This window comes from Terrapene carolina, unplaced genomic scaffold (assembly GCF_002925995.2).
Source record: "Terrapene carolina triunguis isolate 2854851 unplaced genomic scaffold, T_m_triunguis-2.0 Scaffold88, whole genome shotgun sequence".
NCBI lineage: Eukaryota > Metazoa > Chordata > Testudines > Emydidae > Terrapene > Terrapene triunguis.
This window is the reverse complement of record NW_020664439.1, coordinates 51,275,990-51,295,000: the sequence shown is the minus strand read 5'-3', so window position 1 is coordinate 51,295,000 and position 19,011 is coordinate 51,275,990. Positions and strand designations below refer to the sequence as shown.

Sequence of the window (19,011 nt, the reverse complement as noted above, 5' to 3'; positions counted from 1 at the left end):
AAAAAATAGGCTCCTTTTTCACTAAAAGTTTTCAGCTGGAAATTTTCAAAAACCAAAACATTTAAAATATTTAAATGTTTCTGTGAAAAATTCAATTTTCGAAAAATGGTCAAATACAGTGAAAAAAATATTTTTACCAGCTATAGTTGGAACTTTAAACAGGTCAATAATTTAGAGACATACTACTTTTTTTTGCTGTTCTGGAATGGGGAAATGGAATTAGAGCAAATAGGAAGATATTAGAGTATTTAAAAACAAGTAATCAAACTCTAGGATCTGACAGGATTCAAATTCAGATAAAACTCTTAAAAATAAATTATCCCTGTGTAAAGTCAGTGGTGTATAGATATTACTAGGGACTAGCACTCATTAGTATTAATAGCATTATAATGTATGTACTGGAATAATATTGTAATTCATATACTGTATAATAGGTTTTTGGGGTGTTAAGTGTAATAGTGTCTAGAGACACTTGGAACATTTTGTCTGGTGGCATCTTAAAAACTAACAGATTTATTTGGGCATAAGCTTTCGTGGGTCTGAAGAAGTGGGTTTTTTACCCACGAAAGCTTATGCCCAAATAAATCTGTTAGTCTTTAAGGTGCCACCGGTCTCCCTGTTGTTTTTGTGGATACAGACTAACACGGCTACACCCTGATACTTGGAACATTTTGATATCTCAATAAATGTATTTTTTTTTTAAATTTAATAGGTTCTACAAACCTTCTTGTTGGCTGACTGGTTCATAAGACAAGACGTATTCTTCTTGGCCACCTAAAAATTTAAACACATATGTAAGGAAATTTGCTGAACTGGTAGAAAACTTTAGTCCTTTAATGAAAGAAAATTAGATCAGACAATCCTCAACAAAATATGTCATGATAATACTGATGAAGGAAGTTCTCTATAGAGTGATACATCAGAAAATCACAAATATGAGCCAAACAAAAATTTCATAATAAAATGGACATACCTGTTTTATTAAATACATAAGGTGTAAGTAACCTTATTTACAGCATGAAGATTTTTATGGGAAATGTTAGCATGTTTAATTTACATCAAGCATGAGATAAGAGAAGTTTTAGGCACTATTAAATGCTCTTGCAAATGTTTTACTGAACACAATGCATGCATGCTGTCATTCACTGCTAGACGCAGAAGCACTTGCATTGAGATCCTTTCTACACTAGATAGTCAATATTTAGACTGTAGATTTTCTTGTTTTATATTTAAACAAAAAAAGCCCAAAACTTGTATATGACTGTCTTAAGCTGTTGCATAAGCTTTTTCATAAATTGATATTTAGCCAAAATATCTGTATATAGTACAGTTCTTAATTAAGAAAAGGCATTTTATACTGTATATGCAAAATAATGCTTATCAACACATTTTATTTATGACAAAGGAATTTTAAATTTGAACTTGGAAAGATTTAAATACTGAGACTGTTCTCAGCTCCAGAAAGCACATCAGCAGTGAATGAGATAAAAACATAACTTAATATTGACCTTCAATAGCTGCAAGCATTTGAAATATACTTCAGCTGCCATCACTGCACTATTAAAAAGTTTAGTGTTCATCATGATGAAAATCTTTCACAGTAAGATTTTATTAAAATCTATTAATCAAGTCAACTAATTAACAGACTATATAATTAAAAATTCAAAAGCTCGCAATTCAGATTACACATTAATTATTCTTTAAACAAGATGTCCTTTTGAATATTCAACTAATACAACTAATAACTTGCTTGGCTAATTTTTGGAGAATTCATTGAAGTTCATCATACACATTCATGTGTAATAAGCGACCCTAATGCTGCTACAATGGTATAGCAATGGATGACATCTGAAGGTCTTTCTAAATTCATATATTGCTATAAATATCCCCCACCGTCTTTTATTTCAAAGCAAAGAGCATGCTTTTTAAAAAAAACAACAAAGTTTTTAATCTCAGAGGAAATGGACATTACTTACCTCTCCCTGGAGGTTCTTCAAGATGTGTGGTCCCATATGTATTCCACACATGGGTACGTATGGGCACCAGGCACCTGAGTCTGGAAATTCTAGCAAATAGGGTCTGTTGGTCCACATGCGTGCCGTAGATTTTCTTGTGCTCTGAACTGAGGGCATAAAGGGCAGCACAGACTGACACCTGTCCAGTTCCTTTTCTTATCGCAAATCTAGACGTGATCCACAGCAGAGGGGACAGATGGTGGGTAGGGGACCACACATCTTGAAGAACCACCATTCCAGCTTTAAGTAACCAACGTCCATATCTTCTTCAAGTGATGGCCTCTACATGTATTCCCACACATGGGAGATTAGTAGGCAGTATTCAAGGAGGAAATGGTGGGATGCAAATGTTATGGCTTTCTGCAAGATTGATGTCCCCACAGCTGTATCTGTAGTAGAAGACTGGACCAAAGCAGTGTCTTGTAAAAGCTTGTAAGGAGATCCAGGTAGCTGCCCTATATTTTTCTTCTAAAGGTATATCTCACAAAGATGCTGTAGAGGTTGCTTGTACTCTGGTGGAATGGGCTGTCACTAGGGCATCACTTGGGATCTCAAGCAGGTGGCGAAGTATAAAAAATTTACCCCACGTTTTCCGAAATTTTACCAAATAGCATCAGCTTTGCATGCTAACTAAAACAGCAATTATGCAGCAGATGGGAGTGTCTTGTTTTGTGGGGTGGGGGTGTGACTAAAATCCACACCTTGTATGGAGGCCATGGGGGCAGGAGGTGGAGTTTAGGGGCTGAGGGTGTGGAATAGGATCAAGAGACTTGGCAGGGGGGAGGGAAATCCCAGCAGAGGGATGATGTTGGGGTAGACACCCAGAGGTTGGGGCGTGGGTACAGAGGCTGGAGTTGGGTGAGCCAAGAGGGGTAGGGGATGGGCCTTAACAGATAGTAATTCGGAGCCCCAAATTACTGGGAAGGATTGGTGGATTTCTGTGCCATCCCCCCACTCCACGGTAGCATCCTCTGGTGGCCAGGCTGGCCCGTCACTCCAGCCAAACGCCTGGGACTAAGCCAGCCCAGCCCTGCCTCATGCACTACTAGGAGATGGCAGCAGAGTCCTGGGTGGCACCTGCACAGGCTGTGCAGTAAACAAGGCCTGGCAGTGGCAACACTATTCCCCAGGCCAACACCATAGTACCCCTTTCCCAGAACCAGCACCTCCAGAGCCAGCTCCAAGTCCTCGCATTACCCCTTCTCTACGGACAGCATGCAGGGAAACCTAGAAAGGCAGCACCACCCCTGCTGACCATCAGTAGTAGCAGCCCGAGCTCCTCTGCCGCTGCTGTTCTCTCTGGGAGGGGAAAGGAGACTTGCCTGTTCAGCACCGCCCTGCCTCTGAGGCCACAGCAGCAGCAGAACTACCAGCCTGGGGACACTATTCTACTGAATGTGTCAGGAGAGCGTGTGGCGGGGAGGGCTTTGCTCCCTCGCCTGCCCCCTTCTCCCCCCAGTGGCACCCCTGGCTCTCACTCCCTCTATGGGAGGGAGGGGGAGAATATGAGATAGTTGATAGCAAAGGGTAATGCAGGCTGAAATCCATTTAGAGAGCCTCAGGGCAGATACAGCTTCACTCTCTACCTCTCTGTTATGGTAATAAAAAGCCTTGGTGTTTTTCTAATTGTTTTTGTTCTTTGCAGATAAAAGGCCAGTGCCTGTCTGATGCACTCCTCACTGGAGGCCTGCAACTTTGGAAAAAATATTGGTAAGTGGTTAGTTTGACTGATAAGAAACTCTGTAATTACTTTGGGGTGAATTTTTGGGTGAAGGCAAAGAGAGAGCTTTGCTTTATGAAAAGTAGTAAATGGTGGATCTGCCATGAGTGCTCCCAGCTCACTCACCCTTCTTGTTCATGTGATGGGGCCTAGGAAGGCAACTTTCATCTGTGATGGACATAGAACGGGTGGCTAATAATTCAAAAGGAGGTTTGGTGAGAGCTGACAGAACAAGGTTGAGGGCCCACTGAAACATTGGCCTTACCAATTGGGGAAAAGATCTAATAAGTCCTTAAAGGAATCTAGTTGTCATAGGATGAGTGAAAACAGTGTGATCCTCAATAGGAGGAGGAGCAGCACTGATTGCTGCCCGATGGACCCATAGCTAACTGAGAGAGAGACCTGACATCTTAAAGGTAAGTAGGTAATCTAGGATAGCCAGGATCCCAGCGGACTCTGGAGATAACTGGTGTTGTCATGACCAAGAGGAGAAATGTTTCCATTTGGCTTAATACCATTTTATAGTCGAATCCTTTCTGCTCTGGTTGAGGATGGATTGAACCGCTATTGAGCATTGGGGGGAGGGATAGCTCAGTGGTTTGAGCATTGGCCTGCTAAACCCAGGGTTGTGAGTTCAATCCTTGAGGGGGCACTTAGGGATCTGGGGCAAAATCAGTACTTAGTCCTGCTAGAGAAGGCAGGGGGCTGGGGGCTGGACTCAATGACCTTTCAAGGTCCCTTCCAGTTCTAGGAGATGGGATATCTCCATGTATTTATTTATAAAACTCTACATCTGATGTCCATCCAAATACAGTACCAGGCTTTGAGTTGCACTGGCACCGATTTGAGATGCCTTATTGTGCCATTGTGTTAAATCAATAGATCCAGAAATGGTCAGATGTCGATGGGCGGACATGTCAAAATTCTCAGGAGGTCTGAGAATCAGCTGTGACTTGTCCAACTGAGCTCAATAAGGATGACCTGAGCTCTGTCATGACAGATCTTTTGCAGGACTTGTGGTATCAGAGGGACGGGATAGGAGGTCCCTCCAGGGTAATAGAAGGGAGCTGCCCTTTGAGCCTCAGCCCAGAGCATTCTGGAGCAGTAAAAGAGAAGTTTTATGTTCTCTTTTGAGGAAAACAGATCCCATGACAATGTTTTCCCCACTGGCTGAAGAGGTTGTTGAGAACAAAATTGTGAATCTCCCATTCATGGTCTGTTGAAAAATATCTGCTGAGTGTCTGCTAGGGAGTTCTACATGCCTGGTAGATACACCGCTAAGAGAGTGATGTGATGTCTGATAGTCAACGTCTGGAGTTGGTGTATCTCCACACAAAGAGGGAGGGATCTTGTTTAAGAAAATAAGAATGGCCCAACTGGGTCAGACCAAAGGTCCATCTAGCCCAGTATCCTGTCTTCCGACAGTGGCCAGTGCCAGGTGCTCCAGAGGGAATGAACACAACAGGTAATCATCAAATGATCCATCCCCTGTCGCTCATTCCCAGCTTCTGGCAAACAGAGGCTAAGGACACCATTCCTTCCCATCCTGGCTAATAGCCATTGATGGACCTATCCTCCATGAATTTATCTAGTTCTTTTTTGAACCCAGTTATGGTATTGGCCTTCACAACATCCTCTGGCAAGGAGTTCCACAGGTTGACTGTGCCTTGTGTGAAGAAATACTTCCTTTTATTTGTTTTAAACCTGCCGCCTATTAATTTCATTTGGTGATCCCTAGTTCTTGTGTTATGAGAAGTGGTAAACAACACTTCCTTATCTACTTTCTCTACACCAGTCATGATTTTATAGACCTCAATCATAGCTCCCCTTAGCCGTCTCTTTTCCATGCTGAAAAGTCCCAGTCTTATTAATCTCTCCTCAGACGGAAGCCATTCCATACCCCTCATAATTTTTGTTTCCCTTTTCTAAACCTTTTCCAATTCCAATATATCTTTTTTGAGATGGGGAGACCACATCTGCACACAGTATTCAAGATGTGGGCGTACCATGGATTTATATAGCAGCAACATGATATTTTCTGTCCTATTGTCTATCCCCTTCTTAATTATTCCGAGCATTCTGTTCGCTTTTTTGACTGCCGCTGCACACGGAGTGGATGTTTTCAGAGGATGTTCCCCCCTGCTTGTTTACACAGAAGACAGTTGACATATTATCTGATTTTACTTGCATGTGACAGGATCGGCTGAGCAGAAGGAATGCATTGCAGGTCCAACAGACTGCCCTTAGTTCCAGTAAGCTGATGTACATCCCAGCCTCTTGATGGGTCCAAATCCTGGTGTGGTATGATTGTTCATAAGAGCTCCCCAACCCAATATGGAGGCATCTGACTATAGTTGCCTCTGATACAGGGGTCAGGAAAGGAAATCCCATCCCAACTTTCTCCAGCTTTGTTCACCAGGTAAGAGAGACGAAAACCTTGGCTGGAACTGTTACTTTGGCATTGACATTGTCTTTTTCTGGTGAGTAGACAGATTGAACCCAGGTCTGTAAACAGCAGAGTTGGAGCCTGGCAATTGGTGTAATGTGGATTCATGAGTCCATGTGGCCAAGGATGGAAAGGCAAGTCCTGACAGTGGTATGAGGTTTGAGGGTGATGTGACGTTCTCCACTCCAAAGTACCCCATACTTGGTGGTGTAATTATGATATGTTTTGTACAAAGTATGCCTTGTGAGGTATCATTCTCAAAGTTTTGATCTGCTAAACATTAATATCTCGTTGGATTGTATGTGCTGTCATTGTATGCGAAGCTGTAAAGTTTTGCTATGCATTTGTTACTGAAAAATGTTGTGAAGTTGGAAACACCCACAACTAGACAGTGCTAATGGCCCATCAGCAAAGACAGTGGACCATGGAAGAGCATATCCTCAGACAGCCTATGGATAATGGCTGCTATGACTCAGCAAGGCATGCAAGGGCATGTGGCCAGACCACATGACACTGAACTCCATTTTGGTACCTGTATTTTTCCACAAAGGGGCTGGGAACTTGGCTTAGAACAAAGGGGAGAGTCTTGCCATATGGAGAGACTATAAAAGATGGGTAGTGACATCATTTCGGAAGCTCAATCCCCACACAAGAGAACACCTGGAAACACCTGAGGATCAAAGACTGAACTGGGGGAAGTGCTGGTCCCAGGCTAACGTGATTTCTAGCCTGTGTATGGAAGCTTGGTGGACTGCTTGTATCATCAGTCAGGGTGAGATATTGCTGATTTAAATCCTATCTAGTACATTAGGCTTAGATTGCAGTTTTGTTTATTTGCTAGGTAATCTACTTTGATCTGTTTGCTATCACTTAATTAACTACAGAAAGATAGATTTTAACTTGTTTTGTTTTATCTTAACCAGTGTGTTTTTGAGTGAAGAGTTTGGGAAAATCTCAGCTCAGTTAACAAAGGCGTTGTGCATATTCCTCTCCATGTCGAGGGAGGACTGAACTGGGTAATAAATTCATACTGGTCAGGTTTTTGACCAGGGCAGGACAGTACAGCTCTGGGGTCCTAGGCTGGAGAGCTGGGGGGATTAGAAAGGGTAATAGCCTCTCTATTGTTGATTCATGCAGTGGCTGGCCAGAGCCTGCATGTAACTGCAGCTGGGGATGTCCCTGCCTGTGCGACTGCCGGTGGGAGTATAGGACCGGCAGCGGTCTGCAGCTTGTCACAGCAGCACAGTGTGAGAGGGAACCCAGGCTGGTGAGTCAGAGCGCTCAGTGGTACCCCAATTCCAGGTTGCACTCCGGGAGTGACTCATCACCATGATAAATATGGGGTGCTTTGGAGTGCAGAATGTCAAGGTGATGTGTTTTATTAGATTGCTCATGATGTGGAATCTCTCAGTGGGAAGATAGACTCTTGCTGCAGTCAAATCCAAGGTTGCTCCTATGAAGTCTAAGGTCCTCAGGGTAGACTTTTTGTAGTTGATAGAAATTCCCAGGGAAGATGGAGTAGGAATGCTGTTGCTGACTAGCCTTCTGTGATGGACCTGCCTGTCAGAAGCCAGTTATTGAGATACAGAAAGACAGTAAAACTATTTCATTTCATCCAAGCTGCTACTACTGAAAGGACATTTGTGAAGACTCTGGGTGATGCAGCTAGTGTGAATGGAAGGACCCGGAATTGGAAGTTGTCCTGCCCAATGAGGAATCTAAGAAACCTTCTGTGGGAAAGGTGAATATATGTATGAAAATGAACATCCTTCACCTTGAGGGCTGCAAACCAAGTGCTCTCTTCCACAGAGGGGATTACTGATGCCAGTGTGACCATGAGTTACTGTTCATGCCCCCTACTCTCGTGAGAGGGTTTGCTAGGCTTAAGAGTTTTTGCCTCGACTCTGGAGCTTGTGCTAGAGGGGCACTGCTCATTATTTGAGGCTGTTGTATGGGGTGGAGATGGGGTCTCTCCCTAGCCTGAATCTGAATAGGGTTTCACAGCCTGCTCCATGAGGTGGTTCCACAGACGGAGTTCTCCTCCCTCCCAAGTTCAAGGAGGGAAAGAATGGCAGATACTGCACTTTGTGGCAATATCCCAAGGCAATAAAAGCAGCACCAGTGGTCATCTCTGATGGAGAAGGAATGGGAACAGGGGAGACAGTTCTTGAACCCTGGAACTTTTGGCATAATCCCCCTTCAGAGGGAGAAGCATCCCGAAGTGGGGAGTAACTGTAAACTATAAAATATTAAAATACTAACTACTAAACTATTTACAAATTGTATTATAGTTTCACAAAAAAGGAAGATTAAAATGGATATGGAATTCCAACTCAGGTCATGTGGCAGTAATGAGGAATTGGAGAGATGTTGATTCGCACTGCCCCTTTATGTCCTCAATTTGGAGCACAAGGAGATCTACTGCGCATGTGTGGATTCTGCTTGCTCAAATTTCTGGACTCAGGCGCATAGATACCCACGTGTGGAATACACATAGGGACGGACCATCACTTGAAGAACTGTCATTTATTTTAGATTATTTACTTTGTGGTCTGAGTCTATTATAGCAATAGATGAATGCACATCAGTTTGAAATTTTTTCTTAGTAGTTAAGATAAAAAACATGCAACTCGGATAACTGAACACCTCAAAAAGTGACTCATGCAAATGGATTTAGAGAAAGACAGTATATACTTTCAGAACCTCTTTTAGGCTAGAGAGAGAAACAAAGTCACTCAACTATCAACTCAGCTATGAGGGACTCCAGCTAATATGTAATCAAATACTTTTTGAAAAAAATCACTTTCCTATAAAGTCAAAAATCAGTTTAGCAAACATTAAACAGAAACAGCAATAGCAAATATAAACAACCCATTGGTCGAGGGCAAAAAGTATATATTGTCAATACTGTTGAACACTTTAGAAAAACAGATATTAATAGAATGGACCTTTTGAACAACCATACTCATCTGTAATCAAGATAACTTTCATATTAGACAGCAGTAAGAAGAAATTGAAGAGGTAACTTTAATAAAAATAATTATTGCTTAGAATTACACATTCTGTCAAGAAATTCAACAGAACATTTATAATGTGCATAGAGTTTTTGCCAATGAAGAATAAAGCCCACATATCATCACCTATAATGAATCACCTATCATAAAGACAAAATAGAAGCACTGATGAGTGACTGGAAAACTTAAGAAAACAGCAGCTTTCAAGAGACACTGTCAGGTTAATAAAACCCAGTTTTTTAAGCGTAAATTTACCTATGTGGCTAACATTACCAATTAGTTAACTTTTCTTCATCCTTGCTGTTTCTGTTTTGTATTACTCTGTTTCTACAATACAAAGACTAGTCAGTTTCACTTTTGTTAATAGTTTCTTATCAATTTCACTTTCATTTTCTCAAGAGTGCAGCAATATCAGGGTTGCAAACACAGAGAATACTTGTTTGCTTAAAATATTTTCTATTAATGATATTCCTATTAGTAAAATTTAGTTTTGTGCCAAAATTGACTTGGCAGTGTCCATTTAAAAGGATGCAAAGCTCCCAAACTCATTTACCTGTTCTTGACCCATTCCCCTATCTTCTGTCCAAACTCTATAACAACAGTTCCTAAAATACCTTTCAGGAACTTATACTTGGCAAACAGACAACAGGTGGTGAGCTCTGGCTAAAACTCACAATGCTAAGGTATGCCTGTCTGTTACCAGGTTCTTCAGCTCTACCAATTTCCTGTATGTTTCATCTATCTGTTCTATTGTACACTATGTCTTGATCCCACAAATCACTGTGTTTGGGACACTCCTGTGCCTGCTTGGAGCCTTAGTAATTTTGTTGGGGGGAGAGGAGGGTCTGTCTACATGAAATAAATTGCAGGATCAAAGCCCTGAATAGTAATCACTTTGGGAAAGAGACTATCTTTTTAACACAACTTTGTACAGTGCCTAGCACAATGGGGCCCTAAATCCCTGTCTGGGCCTTAAAAGTTTTGGCACAAAACTTAATTGTAATAAAAACAACAACATTTAAACTCAGTCTAGTCTTTAAAATGTATCATGCAATTAGAATGACACAGTCCAGGGGTTTAATTTAACAACATTAATTCTGGTGCTAAATACTAGTCATGCATTGTATAGCCTTTGAAGACAACTCAAAATAAGCAGCCCTATTTGACAAAACTACTAAGTAAAAGCCTGAAGAGAAGGAGAAATGAACACCAACTCACCCTCACCTTCATTAAAGATATTTACATATCACACTTTAAAAAAAACAAGTATTTCATAATTAAGCATGCAATTACGCCTTGAATTTATCAGCTTACATTGTTAGTACAAAACTTACTAAGTGCTTGTCTACAGAAGAAAGTTGCACCGGTTTAACCAAAGGTGAAATTTTAAACTGATTTAGTTAAACTAGTACAAAAGATCAAGTGGACCCTCTCACTTCAGTTTAAACCAGGCTGATTTTGATTCAGTTTAAGTCAATTAGTCACTCTTACATCAAAATAAGAATGTTCACAAGGGGTTCGCACCATTAAACTAAATCTATTAGTAAAAATCTATTTAAGTAAAAATGACGCAACTTTGTTTTGACAAGGCCTAAGTACTCTCAGTGATATAAACAGAAATTTTCTCAGCAACTCATCTGAGCAGATAAATATGGATTTCAGTTGGAGCTGATTGGGTGATCTTATTTTATGTATCATGTGACTATCTGGGAAAAAATACACAGACAAACCCAAACTTAAAGGTAGTAACAAGGATTCAAAATAAAGAAGGAACTTATAACACTTACGGTAACTACTTTCACTATCGCTGGCATTAGAGGTTACATGTTCTGAAATTGCAACAGAATGGAAAAATAAGGAAAACACACTAAATGACATGGGGTTCAAAAGAAAACAAACTGACAAACGTAATCAAGATGAAAGACAATACTGACACTGATCAAGGATATGAGACCCATAGATAATGCATATAAAAGATATTTCGGATAGCTCTCATCATTTAGCTCAATATTACACAAAAAGAACTGTAGTAATAAAACATTTTTCACATAGAAGTAAGACTATGAAAAAAATATGAATCCACGTTTCACACCCAGTCCTGCAATCCTTGTGCATTTACCTCATGAGGCATTTTTGCTGTGCAAAAGGTGTAGGACTGCATCTTTAAGGTATGTTATTGTCCAAGCTTGTTACTAATGCAGGTTGCACTCTAGAGACATGTCACTAATCTTCACAGAGAGTCTAGCAGCAGAAAATAATGGAGTATACACTGAGTATAGTAATTAGTTCAGTAGTAGATACTTTACCTTTTATAGTATGTTAATTAACCCTTTATAATTTATCTGAGGTGCACTGCAGAATTAAGATCTACTTTGTTTTCTGTTTTGCTTTTAAGAACTTAACAGTCTTGTGCCGAGTATCAATGTGGAACTCATGCTTTTCACATAATAACCAACCCATTTTATGGTTTGTTTATCTTAATAAAAATGTGTTGTGTGGTTTATCTTAATTAAAAATGACTGTTTTACCAGATTTGAAAGTTTCTATGCTATATGTTGTTTAAAAGTGAAATATACTTTGCTTTCCATTTTTAGAGACTTATGTACAGCAACAGTTTATTAACACAGGTGAAGGATGTATTGATGTATTAAACTGACAGTTTAGAGAATGCATAAAGGGTATATAAATCAGCATTTGATACAGATCAAAACAGCAGATGGAAGTTTACATGGGTAGGTTTTTTCTGTGTTCCCTTTGTTATGACTTAAAGAACAATATACATGTTTTAATAAGAATTTTCTTATTCCCTTCCCAGCTCAGCTTCTCATCCTACTTGATCCTATAGTGAATTACTAAGCCTGTACTTCTGATACCACAAGCTTGTTGTCATGGAGAGTATTTGTGATCTCACAAATTCAGCATGGCTCTTTCACTCCAAGATCATGAAGAAAGTGGATTATGAAGGAGGGAATCCATGGTTGAAATATAAATAAGCTTTTAGTGATTTAGCAAATATTACAAAAGTTATGCACAGCATGACAGATAACCTGATTAATGTTTTCAATATAGTGTCTGACCTAGAGGACTGAGTGATAACATAGTGTTTTGCAAACGTGTGCTCTGAGGCCCATGTGAATATGTCTATCACAGGGACATTGTTCAGGAAGGCTATAGATGTAGCAATGGCATGAGTAGAGTGGGATCAGATCCCTGGTGGGGGGTTCCTTGTTATGCAGTTGATAGCAGAGTTGGATACAAGTAGAGGTCCATTTAGATAGTCTCTGGGTTGATATTGCACATCCCTTGGAGCATTCTGTTGTGGAAATAAATAGTCTTGGAGATTTCCAGAAGGGTTTGGTTCTTTCTAAGTAAAACGCTATGGCTCGTCTGACATCGAGTCTATGTAGGATGATCTCTTGTGAGGTCCCATGTGGTTTTGGGTAAAATATGGGAAGCTTAAATGGAATTTCGGATGTGGTCGCAATGTGACCTTATCTTTAGTAAACATGGAGTAAGGGGGCTCTGCCATCACTGCATCGATTTCACTGACCTGTCTAGCTGAATGACTTGTGAGATTAGAGGTATCGGTGGGAATGCATACATGAGTGATGTGTCCCATGAGATGAGAAAGGCATTCCCTAGTGACTTGGGTGCTAGTCCTGCCCTGGAGCAGAAAAGTGGACATTTGTGGTTTGTTGCTGATGCAAACAGATCTACAGATGTAAAGCCCCATTATTGGAATATCGATTGGAGGACACTGTCATGTATTTCCCATTCGTGTCCCTTGGAGAAGTGTCTGCTTAGTGTGTCTGCTGTCATATTCTGACACCCCGGGAGCTAAGATGCTAAGATGATTATGTTGTAGTGAATGCACCAGTTCCACAATTTCAGGGCCTTGGTGCAGAATGAATGGGAGCGAGGTCCACCTTGGCCATTGTTATAGAACATGCATGCTGTGTTGTTAGTCAGTACGCAGATCGATTCATTCTGTATGATTGGGAGGAAGTGCCTGTCCACATTGCATACCGCTCAGAGCTCCAAGAGATTGATGTGGAGCTGAGTTCCATCGCTGACCACTTGCTTTGTATGGAGTACTGGTCTAAGAGTGCCACAGCCTATCAGCGACGCGTCAGTCGTGATTATTAGTGATAGAGGATCCTGTTGAAAAGGGATTCTTGTGCAGATGTTTTCTAGTTTTGTCCACCACTTTAGTGACACAATGACCTTTGAGGGTACTGTCACTCTTTTGTTTAGACTGTGTTTGCTGGGAGTGTACACAGTGCTCCGCCAGCTCTGCAGGCAAGGTATATGTAATATCGTGTGTCTCACAATGAATGTCGTAGCTGCCATTTGACCTAATAGTTGTAGGCAGGTTCTGGCAGACGTTTGAGGGCTGATGGTGACTGTTGCAACAGTGTCCTCCCCTGTGTGGAATCGAGGTAGGCACTGATGAATTCCAGTTGTTGCACTGGGGTTAGTGTAGATTTCTGTATATTTATCTGCAACCGTAGTGTCTGGAACAGTTCAGTGGTTGTCTGCACCATGTGTGTCGCTTCTTCCTGAATTGTACCTTTTAGTAGACAATTGTCCAGGTACAGGAAGATCATCACTCCTCTCCTTCATAAGTGGGCCACCACTACTGTGAGGGTTTTTGAAAAAACTGGAAGTGCAATGGAAAGGCCAAAAGATAGTACTCTGTATTAGTAATGGTTGAGCCCTACCGTGAATCTTAAAAATCGTCTGTGAGCTGGATGTATGATAATATGAAAATAAGCATTTTGGAGGTCAAGGGCTGAAAACCAGTCCCCCTTGTCTAGCGCTGGAATAACTGTGGCCAGTTTGACCATTTTAAATCTGTGATTCTACACAAATTTGTTGAGTTTCCAAAGATCTAAGAGGGCCTCCATCTGCCATTTTTCTTTTTGATGAGAAAATAATGGGAGTAAAAACCCTTCTCTTTGTATTGAGTTGGAACTTGCTCCACGGCATCCAATTGTAGGACATGGTTCATTTCCTGTTGTAAAAGGTGCTTGTGAGAAGGGTCCCCAAAGAGGTACAGAGAAGGCTGTAGGGTAGGGGATAAGGAGAGGAAGGGGATGGCATAACCTGATTTTATAACTCCAGTACCCATTGGTCCATTGTTATTGCTGTCCAAGCATGGTAAAACGGGTGCAGGCGGTGGCCAAAAGGTTGGATAGGAGTATCTGACAGCACAGTATTGTGGGGGAGAATGTTCAGACCCTCGACCAAGATTTTAAAACTGTGGCTTGGTAGTAGATGGTTGTGAGGATGAGGACTGAGTTTGAGGAGGCCTACATCTTTGTGAGCATTGTTTATTTCTATTCTGGTCAAATTGCTGTTGTTGTGGGCGATGGAAAGGGGTGTCTCTGCCCTTTTGATATGGTGTGTACCAGCGTTGCTTATTAGGCCTAAAGTGCGCAGGGTGGCCTGAGAATCCTTCATAGTGTGAAGGACATCGTCCATTTTTGCAGAGAAGAGCTTCTCCTGATCGAAAGGGAGATCCTCCACCTTGAGTTGGAGCTCTTTTGGAATACTGGACGATTGTAACCATAAGGCCCTGCGCATTACGACAGCTGTGGCCGTCGTTCTTGCAGCAGTGTCTGCTATACCCATCGAGGCCTGTAAAGCCATACGGGCAATTAGTTGTCCCTCGTTCATGATGGCAGTGAACTTGGGGCGTTTTTCCTCTAATAGAACCTCAAGGAATTCTTGTAGTTTACTGTAGTTGTCAAAGTTGTACTTTGCAAGAGGGGCTGAGAAATTGGTGCGATGGTTGGCAGCTTCCACCACCAGGGAGTTAGGTTGTGGGGGGGAGAAGAGAAAGTCCATCCCTGCAGCTGGTACAAAGTACTTCCTGTCAGCTCTTTTACTTGTAGGTGGTATGGTTGTGGGGGTCTGCCTAATATTTTTCTGCTGGCTCCATTATGGCATCGTTGATGGGGAGTGCAATTTTGGATGAAGTGGATATCTGTAGGATATGTAGCAGCTTGTGCTGGATTTCTTGCACCTCGTTAAGTGGAATGTCTTGGCTGGTGGCTACTCTTTTAAAGAGTTCCTGAAATTGTTTCAGGTCGTCTACTGTAGTTGGAGGCGGTGGTCTGACGGCTTTGTCAGGGGAGGAAGATGAATTATGAGCTGGCAAAATGCCTTCCTGGTCTGAGCCTTCTTCCTCTTCATATTCCACACCTTTGGGTGCTTCCGACGTGTCCCTACTCTGGGAAGGTGGAGGAGGGCGAATTTCCCCTCAGACTGGAGTCAAGGGTCTAGTATAGTGGGCCCTATATGCCTCCCAGGGATCCCAGGGGGGCTACTGCAGAGGGAAAGGCATCAGTGGGCGAATCCAGGGCTGCCCGTACCATTGTTGCATCTCTCGAGGTTGGCAGGACTTGGTCTTAACGGCCTCACTTGGAGGTCTCCTCTCCATGGGTGAAGAGTGCTGGGAAGAGAACCGGCTCCCACATGTCCTCTTCTTCATCGCTGGAGAGAGGCTGGGGAGCAGGTGAAGTGGTTAGCTGCTCCATTAGTTGGCCTGGCGATCCCTCGGTGCTGAGCACTGGCAACCGGGGTACCGAAGAAACTGCTGTGTCTTTCTGGTGTAGAAACCGTTGCGGAGCTATGTGCTTCTGTGGTGGTGCAGTTGGTACTGATGCGGTCAGAGCCGTTCTCGGGCTGTCCATAGGTGCCAACGGGGATGGCATTGCCTGTGGTACCGCTCTCAGTACCGACTCCCACACCAGGGTGGTCAGTGCCATGCAGGAGGAGAGTCTTGACTCCGTTCCAGAGCGGCGGGGCTCAGCAGAGGTCCACAAATGGACAGTGCCAGAGGTGCCCGGAGCCTCAAAGATGCTCACTCTACTCGAGCTCGGCACCAAGGATAGCAACCTCGCCGGGGACCTTTCTTTCTCTGACTGACCCTATTAGGGGAGATCGCGGCTCACTTCCTGGATTATTTGGAAGACTGAGCACTCCAATTAGCAGAGGTTTTGTTCAGGGAACCATCTGCTGATGTTGATTTTTGTACCTGAAGAGGAGGCTGAAGGGACTTTTCCTTTAAAATCATCTTGAGGCGGAGAACTTGATCATGCCTTGCCCTGGCTTTAAAGTTGCTGCAATGGGCATATTTTTGAGGGATATGGGTCTCCCCCAAACAACATACACATGATGAGTGACCGTCTGAGATGGGTATCACCTCACAAGAAGAGTCACATCGTTTAAACCCGGGCAAACCAGGCATCGTGACCGTTAAAGTTTCCCAACAGGGAAAGAGTGGGAAAAATAACAAAAGAAAATATCTATAATAATATTTTTTTAAAAGAACAATAACTAACTAACTAAACTAGACTTACTAAGCTACAGCTAATCTAACTATTTCTACAGAGAGAAAAAATGAAGAGGCAGCACGGCCAGTGAGCTCCGTCTGCAGCCCAGGATGGTTGAGAAGGAACTGAGTGGGTCGGGTTGTGCGTGCACTACATGTGCACCCCGACCGAGCATTACTACTGAAAATCTCTGATCTGCAGCACAGGAACGCACCAACACTTAAAGTGGAGCACCCACAGGGACACTACTTGAAGAAGAATAAAGAGAGATGAAAGTCTACCTATAGAGCGTGAAAGAATTGCATCCTGTGGAGGACACAACAAGCAGTATGCACCTTGGAGACACCATTTCATCAGTTTATTAGACTAACCAGTTGTGCATGCGGTGTTGTTATAGCTGTGTTGGTCCCAGGATATTAGAGAGACAAGGTGGGTGAGGTAATATCTTTTATTGGACCAACTTTTATTGGTGAGAGAAACAAGCTTTTGAGCTTACACAGAGCTCAGTGGTGAAGAAGAGCTCTGTGTAAGCTCAAAAGCTTGTCTCTCTCACCAACAGAAGTTAGTCCAATAAAAGATATTACCTCACTCACCTTGTCTCTATAATAACCAGTAGTGTGACACTATAGTAATGGGCATAAGAACTTAAGAATGGCCATACCGGGTCAGACCAAAGGTCCATCTAGCCCAGTATCCTGTCTACCGACAGTGGCCAATGCCAGGTGCCCCAGAGGGAGTGGACCTAACAGGCAATGATCAAGTGATCTCTCTCCTTTCATCCATCTCCATCCTCTGACAAACAGAGGCTAGTGACACCATTCCTTACCCATCCTGGCTAATAGCCATTAATGGACTTAACCACCATGAATTTATCCAGTTCTCTTTTAAACGCTGTTATAGTCCTAGCCTTCACAATCTCCTCAGGTAAGGAGTTCCACAAGTTGACTGTGCGCTGCGTGAAGAACTTCCTTGTATTTGTTTTAAACCTGCTGCCTATTAATTTCATTTGGTGACCCTTAGTTCTTGTATTATGGGAATAAGTAAATAACTTTTCCTTATCCACTTTCTCCACATCACTCATGATTTTATATTCCTCTATCATATCTCCCCTTAGTCTCCTCTTTTCCAAGCTGAAGAGTCCTAGCCTCTTTAATCTCTCCTCATATGGGACCTGTTCCAAACCCCTAATCATTTTAGTTGCCCTTTTCTGAACCTTTTCTAGTGCCAGTATGTCTTTTTTGAGATGAGGAGACCACATCTGTACGCAGTATTCGAGATGTGGGCGTACCATCGATTTATATAAGGGCAATAATATATTCTCAGTCTTATTCTCTATCCCCTTTTTAATGATTCCTAACATCCTGTTTGCTTTTTTGACCGCCTCTGCACACTGCGTGGACGTCTTCAGAGAACTATCCACGATGACTCTAAGATCTTTTTCCTGACTTCTTGTAGCTAAATAGCCCCCATCATATTGTATGTATAGTTGGGGTTATTTTTTCCAATGTGCATTACTTTACATTTATCCACATTAAATTTCATTTGCCATTTTGTTGCCCAATCACTTAGTTTTGTGAGATCTTTTTGAAGTTCGTCACAGTCTGCTTTGGTCTTAACTATCTTGAGCAGTTTAGTATCATCTGCAAACTTTGCCACCTCACTGTTTACCCCTTTCTCCAGATCATTTATGAATAAGTTGAATAGGATTGGTCCGAGGACTGACCCTTGGGGAACACCACTAGTTACCCCTCTCCATTCTGAAAATTTACCATTAATTCCTACCCTTTGTTCCCTGTCTTTTAACCAGTTCTCAATCCATGAAAGGACCTTCCCTTTTATCCCATGACAGCTTAATTTACGTAAGAGCCTTTGGTGAGGGACCTTGTCAAAGGCTTTCTGGAAATCCAAGTACACTATGTCCACTGGATCCCCCTTGTCCACGTTTGTTGACCCCTTCAAAGAACTCTAATAGATTAGTAGGAAACGATTTCCCTTTACAGAAACCATGTTGACTATTGCTCAACAGTTTATGTTTTTCTATGTGTCTGACAATTTTATTCTTAACTATTGTTTCGACTAATTTGCCCGGTACCAACGTTAGACTTACCGGTCTGTAATTGCCGGGATCACCTCTAGAGCCCTTTTTAAATATTGGCGTTACATTAGCTAACTTCCAGCCATTGGGTACAGAAGCCAATTTAAAGGACAGGTTACAAACCTTAGTTAATAGTTCCGCAACTTCACATTTGAGTTCTTTCAGAACTCTTGAGTGAATGCCATCTGGTCCTGGTGACTTGTTACTGTTAAGTTTATCAATTAATTCCAAAACCTCCTCTAGTGACACTTCAATCTGTGACAGTTCCTCAGATCTGTCACCTACAAAAGCCGGCTCAGGTTTGGGAATCTCCCTAACATCCTCAGCCGTGAAGACTGAAGCAAAGAATCCATTTAGTTTCTCCGCAATGACTTTATCGTC

The 19,011-nt window shown here is 42.2% G+C and overlaps 1 protein-coding gene across 13 annotated transcripts in view; it reads right to left on the bottom strand.

The window, feature by feature from the left end:
• Positions 1 to 19,011, bottom strand: part of DLG1 (discs large MAGUK scaffold protein 1) — a 371,668-nt gene that overhangs the window by 23,069 nt on the left and 329,588 nt on the right. For 12 of the 13 annotated variants that reach the window (XM_026650152.2, XM_026650147.2, XM_026650149.2 and 9 more), the window contains 2 exons: positions 10,983 to 11,024; positions 724 to 774 (listed from right to left, as the gene is read on the bottom strand). In XM_026650152.2, coding sequence (XP_026505937.1) covers positions 724 to 774; positions 10,983 to 11,024 — 93 coding nt within the window. The remainder of the gene's footprint in view (positions 1 to 723; positions 775 to 10,982; positions 11,025 to 19,011) is intronic. The other variant, XM_026650157.2, reaches the window with a different exon arrangement.